The sequence below is a fragment of the Rhincodon typus genome, chromosome 14 (genome assembly GCF_021869965.1).
Source record: "Rhincodon typus isolate 14 chromosome 14, sRhiTyp1.1, whole genome shotgun sequence".
NCBI lineage: Eukaryota > Metazoa > Chordata > Chondrichthyes > Orectolobiformes > Rhincodontidae > Rhincodon > Rhincodon typus.
In genome coordinates, this window is record NC_063345.1 from 45,006,649 (window position 1) to 45,014,876 (window position 8,228).

The 8,228-nt window shown below is 37.7% G+C and overlaps 1 protein-coding gene across 2 annotated transcripts in view; it reads left to right on the top strand.

Moving 5' to 3' along the window:
* zgc:66447 (SLAIN motif-containing protein-like) overlaps positions 1-8,228 on the top strand; it is a 45,389-nt gene that overhangs the window by 23,692 nt on the left and 13,469 nt on the right. The window contains exon 3 of one of the 2 annotated variants that reach the window (XM_020517515.2): positions 2,857-3,006. The exons of the other annotated variant lie outside the window; for it this stretch is intronic. Within the exon in view, the coding sequence (XP_020373104.1) occupies positions 2,857-3,006 (150 nt within the window). The remainder of the gene's footprint in view (positions 1-2,856; positions 3,007-8,228) is intronic. 2 annotated transcript variants of the gene reach the window in all.

Sequence of the window (8,228 nt, forward strand, 5' to 3'; positions counted from 1 at the left end):
AATGGTATCAATGTGGATTTCACAAGTTTCAAAATCTCCCCTCCCCCTACCGCATCCCAAAACCAGTCCAGCTCGTCCCTGCCTCCCTAACCTGTTCTTCCTCCCACCTATCCCCTCCTCCCACCTCAAGCCGCACCTCCATCTCCTACCGACCAACCTCATCCCGCCCCCTTGACCTGTCCGTCCTCCCTGGACTGACCTATCCCCTTCCTAACTCCCTACCAACACTCACCTTTCCTGGCCCCATCCCCGCCTCTTCGACCTGTTTGTTTCTTCTCCACCTATCCTCTCCTCTATCCCTCTTCTATTCGCCTCCCACTCTCTCCCTATTTATTTCGGAACCCCCTTCCCCTCCCCCTTTTCTGATGAAGGGTCTAGGCCCGAAACGTCAGCCTCTCTGCTCCTATGATGCTGCTTGGCCTGCTGTGTTCATCCAGCCCTGCACCTTGTTGTCTCGGATTCTCCAGCATCTGCAGTTCCTACTATCTTTGATTCAAATTACAATGTTACCTGTTTCACTTTTGAAATCCTTTCATGGGACATAGCCATCGTTGGCAAGTCCAACATCCGTGGCCCATTCCTAATTGTCTTTGGCCATTTCAAAGTTGACCACCATTTTGTCGGTCTGAGTCATACTGGTCAGGCTAGGCCAGGTATGCATGGCTAGGTATTCCTTTTAAAGGACACTAATGAACTTGATTGACTTTTTTTTTAAAACAACAATTGAGCGTTTCAGTCACCTATGAAATCAGGTTTGTATGCCTGATTTTAAATTTCTCCAAGGCTGTGCAATAGCCTAGTGGTGTTATTGCTTGGCTGTTAATCCAGAGGCCCAGGTAATGTTCTGGGGACCTGGATTTGAATCCTGCCATGGCACATGGAGTTTGAATTCATTAAAAATCTGGAATTAAAATCTAATGATGACTAGGAATCCATTGTTGATTGTTGGAAAAAACCTATCTGATTCACTAATCTTCTTTTAGAGAAGGAAATTGCCATCCTCACCTGGTCTGGCTTGCATGTGACTCTAGGCCCACAGCATTTGGTTGACTCTTAACTGCCCTTTGCGCAATTAGGGTTGGGCTGTAAATGCTGGCCTTGCCAGCAATGCTGTCATCCATGAAGAATTTTTTTTTTTTTAAAAAAAAAAAAGCTGCCATGGTCTGACTTGTACCGATCTAATGTATTGGCCTGGCCCCTGGATTACTAGTCCACTGATTTTAGTTTTAGTTTTATATCATATCCCAAAGGCTTTATAGAGTCTGTAAGCCTATTGAATACCTATTTGGAGCAAGCTTTGAACAATGCTAAATATGAATTTCAAAGAATTGCTGTCTGGGCATGTTCAGTTCACAGGGAAGTCCGTCACCCAAAAATTCCTCATTTGGTTTTCTCTAGAAGTGCAAAAGAACTTATTGAAGTCGCAGAGGTCATTCTGAGTAACTAACCTTGGCAACCAACCATCTTAGACTTATTGTGAATGTGCAAATTATATAAAAGACTGCTCTGAAAAATTATATTCAAACTTGGTCTACATTTTGAAATTATAAATTGGAAATGCCTTTACTGGGCATAATACTGAACAGTGTTCAAGTAACATTTTGTAATGGGGAAGAAGTACTGGTTAGCTATTTGGTTACAGTGTATTGAGAGCCAGGGGGTGGATACTTTGATTTGGGCAGGAGTTACTGTTATTTTGGTATACTAGAAGGTATGAACAGGGTGGTTTTAAAGTTTCGCTTCTGCTTCAATCTATAGAAAAGGTTCTCCATAAGATGTGGGAGCAGGAGTAGGCCATTCGGCCCATTGTGTCAGTTTGGCCATTCAGTGATAACATGGCTGATCTGAATCTTTAAATCCACTACCACATCCACACAACTCTTGAGCCTTTAATCATTAAATATCTAATTATGCAAATAAATCATAAATGCTTTGTAGTAGGAAACAGCCAGATGCATGTTAAATAGTAATATCGATTAAACTTTAATGTTTAAACCACTGTAACACATATATAGTTCCAAGTGCATAGGTGGTAAAATGTTAACTTTTTTTGGAGGGAGGGAAGGGGAAGAAATGAAGTGAGCTGAATCTTGCATTCATACACATTCCCATATACTTTGAATTAGTTTTGCAGCATATTGGCTATCCTATAAAATAATGTTGCATAATCGTAGATTTAATGTGACTTTTCAAGTAGGTGTAAGTAGAAATAAGACCAATTAATTTAGCTTTGTTTTGAAGCAAGTATGATGGCCAAGATTTTAGGAGGACTACCTGTTCTTTTAAATCATGCCAAAGGGTTTGGAATGTGCACTGGCATGTGCAAATAGAACATTGCTTGGACAGATCATCAGCATGCATCCTTTGTATTGCACTAGTGCCCAGTTAGATTATGCATGAAATCCCTTGAGTGGGATTTGAACTTAAAAACTTTTTAAGTGTGCCAGCACTTCAGCCAATCATAATTTTTGTAGCAATGCAGCCCCGGTAGCTCATGGAAGATTGTTTCTAATATATGTTACTTGATGTGATGTGGTAGAGTGGCTTTGTTACTTCACTATTTTCATATTGTGACCATTGTGTAGTTAACTAATCCACCCACTTCCGGTGACCTATTTTAATCCAATGTCTCAAGTTGTAAAGAGAAATATGCTAGCTTTTCCATCCACACGGAACCTGCCATGTCAGTCATGAGCTGACTCATTGCAGCATCAAGGGCAGTAACCTAACATCCACGTAACCTAAAAGTACATCTGCAACAGAGCTAGATTTCTTTTTAATGTCCACTGTCAATGCTAACTTTGCCTGTTGTATTTATAATCTAACTGTGCATGCATTTTTGCTTTTCCACTCTAGCCAACAGATGGAGAAACATCTATTGCCCCCCGTTTGCTTCAGCCTGTGCTTATAGTTCCAATACAGATGTCACTTCGTGTAGCAATCTCTTAAACACTTCTGGTTTCCTCAAAACGTCTACTAAACCAGTACTAACCCATGGCAGTTCAGGTATGGTACACCTGTCCATTAATGAAGTGCAGATTCTGTAAAGTGTATTAAATTGTTAACAATGCTTTTTTTAAAAACTTTGTACAGATTGAAGCATGTTCTGTCAGAGCTTTTTCCAGACTTCATCAGTGTAAAATTGAAAATAATGCATGATGGATGTTGCTTTTTGCTTAGCTGCATGGCTTTCATGAAAACTCACTGGTTTTAGTCCCAGATTATGCCACAAATAAAAAAAAAAGTTGCAAAATTTGCATATTTACTTTCAAAATTGAATCTTAAATTAGAAACTAAAGGTACTGACTGTAACAGCATTAGTTAGGTTTCACAACATTTCCTCTTGATCTTGGATTCAACTTTTGATTGCATTAAGGTATATTAAATGGAATACAGTGCATCAAAATAGCGATGTAATGTTATCAATTCAGCAGATAGTTCCTCTATAAGGAGTGTTTTTCCTAAATTAAAAATTGTCAGAATCTAATCTGTCTGCATTTATTAATATTTCCTTTGTTCTTCCAAAACCACCTTAGATGCAATTATTGGTTTGCAAGAGAAAATTGTTGCCTGCTGTCTAAGTGAAACTGATTGAACAGACTAGTTTGTACTGTGCTTTGTGATCTAGTTGAAGATTTAAAAGTGGGGCATAGTTTATTTCTGTACTGTTCTTGAAGGCACTAATTCACTTTAAAATATGATTCCATGGCTGTGCTGCTGTATCTTATTTGACTACTGTTTATTCAGTGTGAGCCCTGGTGATGAATGTTAGAAATGTTGACTTTGGGAGACATTTATGTCTGAATCTTATGTGTTTAACAGAGATCACCATATAAATCTCTAAAATGGAATATGGGGTAATGAACGAGAGAATCCCTGGCCGCATGGTAACACAAATTGTTGTTTTTGTTAATGAATTGCAAAGCAGAGTAACAAAGTTAGTTCAACTTCCAAGTTGCAAACTGAATGAGGTCCTTTCTGTGATTTGAGTAATTCAGTGCTGAAAATTATAATGCGCTGAATTATTTAAGAAAACAATTGATTTATTCTATCAAAATCATATTGATTTTAAAAGGTAGTGTTGTTTATCATTTGTGATTTTAATTATGAATGGGTGCGTGCTCTAATTCAATTATCTGTGCATTAAAAACAAATTGTGGTGTTACGTTTAAAAGGCTAATAAAAAAAAATCCGTTCCAGAAACGGTGCAAGTTTTCTATAACTGCATAGAGGGTGTTCTTCTGATCTTAGTCTAAAAGGTGTGGTTGGATGTCATGATATCTTTTTCTGTTTTTGGGGAAATAAATGAACTGAGTGCCTTAAAGTTAAATTTACAACAATTGACCATTGCAACAAACAATGAATGAGCAGGGTATTGATTCTGTCTATGAATAATTCATGCCTTTTCATTTCATTTACAAGCAACATTGAACTTCTTGCCAAAGAAGGGTCACTGGACCTGACACATTAACTCTGCTTTCTCTCCACAGATGTTTCCAGACCTGAGTTTTTTTTTCTCCAGCAATTTCTGTTTTTGATTGTGAACTTCTTTCTCTCCACTACTCATTTAGATTTTTGAACAGTCCTGCTTCCAATGTGCAAGAAGTTTTTTTTTTTTTTTTTTTTGTTTAAAATTTGATCTTATTTGTATTATCCCTACCTTTCCTGAAGGTACTATACCTGTTTGTAGTATACTCCGATAGATGGTTTGCCAATAACAGCCAGTATATCCATTCTTCACCAATATGATGCAACTCTATCTGATTTTTGCTCAACATTTTTTCAACTTTTTTTTAGAAGACTTAAAGTAATAGCCAATAATTGGTACTGACGGTTCACGTTTCACTCCAGTTACTTCGGAGTTCTAAGTCCTAACCTCCAGAACTTTGGAGCTGCATACAGCTTATTAACATCACTTTTTGTAAACTCTAACTTTTTCCATGTGGGTCACATTGTTATGAAAAAGACCCAAGAAAGGTATAAGTTTTTAGTTTGGGCATAAATAGCAATTATGCTGCACTTGACATTCTTATTTCAAAGAAGATGCTACATTGTTCTGCAAATAGACCTAATCATAAGCTCATAGCCAGATATGAGACCATAGGACAATAAGCACGCCATTCAGTGAGATCATGAATGATCTGAAAATTCTCAACTCCACTTTCCTCCCTTTTCCTTGTAACCCTTGATTCCCTTGCTGATTTTTAAAATGTGTATCTGGGCCTTGAATATACTGACTAACTTAAACTGTATAGCCCTTGGTGGTAAAGAATTCCAAAAACATTCAATCCTCAGAAAAAATTCCTCATCTGTGTCTTGATTGGGTGACCCTTCATTCTAAAATTATACCCATTGTTTCCCTGTGTGAATGTGTCTCGAACCAATCCTTCTGTCTGCTAAGAACCTTGCACGTTTCAATAACGTTGCCTAGTTCTTCTAAATGCTAGTGAGTACAGGCCCAACCTCTCCTCCATACGAGTCCCTCCATATCGGGAATCGGCCCATTAAACCTTCGTTGGGTTGCCTGCAGTGCCTGCGTATCTTTCCTTAGATAAGGGGTCCAAAACTGTTCAGTATTCCAGCTGTGATCTAACTTGAACCTAGTATAATTTTATGAAGACTTCCCTATTTTCATACTTCATTCCCTTCCAAAATAAAGGGCAACATTCCACTTGCCCTCCCTATTACCTCTGAACTTGTATGCTAACTTTTTGTGATTTGGTCATTGTTGTAGATAATGCCTTTAATCTGTTGAACAGGTTTTCTGTTTGTGACCATTATTGTTTCTACTATAGCTGAAGGTGGATGAATCAGTAGTGAAAATAATTGTATTAATTCTAAATTTATTAAGTTATTTTTAAAAATAATTTCACTGACAAAATTATAGTTTGAAGTCCCAACTGAATTCACTTTTTTCACACTTACATAATTTGCAAGTATAGATACAGAATTTATGCTAGAGACACTCAGCAAATTGTCACATATGTTTGGTTTAAAATGCTGATTATTTCAAACTTTTAAACTTTTTTTGAAAACTTTCAATATCAACAAAATGTTGCTGATCCCCAATTCAAGAAACTGCTGCAATGCTGTATATAGGTGCCAAAATAGCTTTTTATGATCAATAACAGTAAAGTCATCATCGTCCTACCAGACTATAGGGCTGCTTTGTCATTGGAGAGAGAAGACTGGTGATTTAACCTCAGGATCACCAAGCCTGGGTGAGGAGAGAGGTTGAGCAATGGAGTTCTTTATGATAACCTCAGCTGGTGCAGAAAATTAACCCATATGTTGCAAACCAGCCATCCAGCTAACTGAACCCCTCTTATGATCAGTGATTTGTTGTCAAGCGTAACCAAATATTCTATAGAATGTTATGCTTTGTGAAGTTTTTTGATTTTAATTGAAGTGGGTGTTGTATTTCCATGCTTGATTTTCATTTTTTGGGTTTTGTGTACCATTTTCTTAAGTTACTGACCTTTTTACTAAGGTAATTTCATAGAGGCTAGGAACCCTCTAATAATTAACCTACGTTTTCATTCTTCACATTGAAGACCTGTCTGTACTGTTAGTCTTGTTTTTGCTATGCAAGATTTTGACAGGAAAAGTTACTGATTTTTTTTTTTTCTCCTTAAGCAGTATGTGAAATGTTTTTAAACTATTGATTGAAAGACGATTAAATTGTAAATTGTTTCAGTAATTGAGAATGTCCATTGTTTTGCTATTTGATCTCTAAATGAATAGAGAATTAAAACTAGAATCGGGGATATATACAAGCAGAAGATTTTGAGCAATGTTGCAAAACCTTTAGTCGTAGGCAGTAGGAAATGCCAATGGAAAGCAAGGTACAGATGTTCTGCTGTTAGGGAAGTCCAGACCAAATTACCCTAAAAGATATTTGTCTGGATCTTTTAAAGTCCTAATGAATGGATTACATGATAACTTACTGGGAAGTTGAAATTTCCAAGGGCAGTTTTCTGGCAGCTGGAAACCTCTGGATAAATTCCCCAGTTCCATTTAAGAGTCAGGTTTCAGGGGGTTCTGAATTTTTTTTAATCTTAATAGTTTGACAGGAAAAGGTCGAGGGACTAAAACCTGTACTAACTCCTGACTAACCGTAAAACTGAGCATTACCTGCAATCCTTCAGACACATGACTATCTCAAGCCACTCACCTACTTACCCCCTAATTCACCTGGTAGCTGTATCGTCACTTTTTTTTTAAAGCTATGGCCAGCCTTTTGTTCTCCAATTTATTTAGGTTCCAGATGGATGCTGTAAATTGTCAAGTTGTCTGGTCAGGAGAGATGAACTGCTGCCTTCTTTATTCACCCATCCTTGATTGGTCATAACAGGATTAAGTTGAAAAAGATCCCTTTGTGAATATCTTTTGGCCAGACCAAATAAATTTGTTTCAAAATAAACCATTTTAAACAGGATTTGAGTTAACTCGAGTGTTTTTTTTTTATTGTAAGTTACTAAATGAGAGAAGAAATAATATTGTAAAACATTCGAATTTGAAACAAGTGGCAACTCCAATAAAACGCTAAAGGTATGCGAATCAGCTAGTGTTCCTGAAGAGTAGATATTGAGAGGTTGTGGCTGTTACCTTTGGTGATAGTGGTCACACTGTTGGTGAGTGGTTGACTTTGAGATGCTTGACCTTGCATGTCAGCTAATAAGACTGACGTGTTTCCTTTCAAATGGGTTTTCTTCTACTTCCAGCAAAGACAAATAATTCTTTTTTTTTTAAATTAAAGCCAACAATGCAAGGATGACTTGCTGTTTTCTCAGCTGTGACCCTCTCAGCACATTACCTTGCCCAATTAGGGGTCACCAGCCAAAGTTGAAACTGATTTTTGAGCTCTGTTCTTATATATTCTTGAAAGGGGAGGCGGAGGAAGGTCTCTTACCCAGAATGCTTTATTTTCCTCCCCTCCCATCAAGCTCACTATCTGAGATAATTGGCACCAGTTGCTGTGACACTCCGCTGTCCCTTATGGCTGTGTGTAATCCTGGAGATTTCTTGTCACTGAAACATAATGCTTGAATGTATATTCTCAGTCTTTTTGGCCATGTTGTCTTTTTGCAAACAGTTAGAAGTTCAGTGTGTCTGTATATGATCTGGGAGTAGTGATCCATCATTGTGATGCAGTCAGTGGCTTCAGGATGCTCAAACGGTTTATTGGTTCATGGGATGCAGTTGTCTTTGGCTTAGCCGCCACCTAT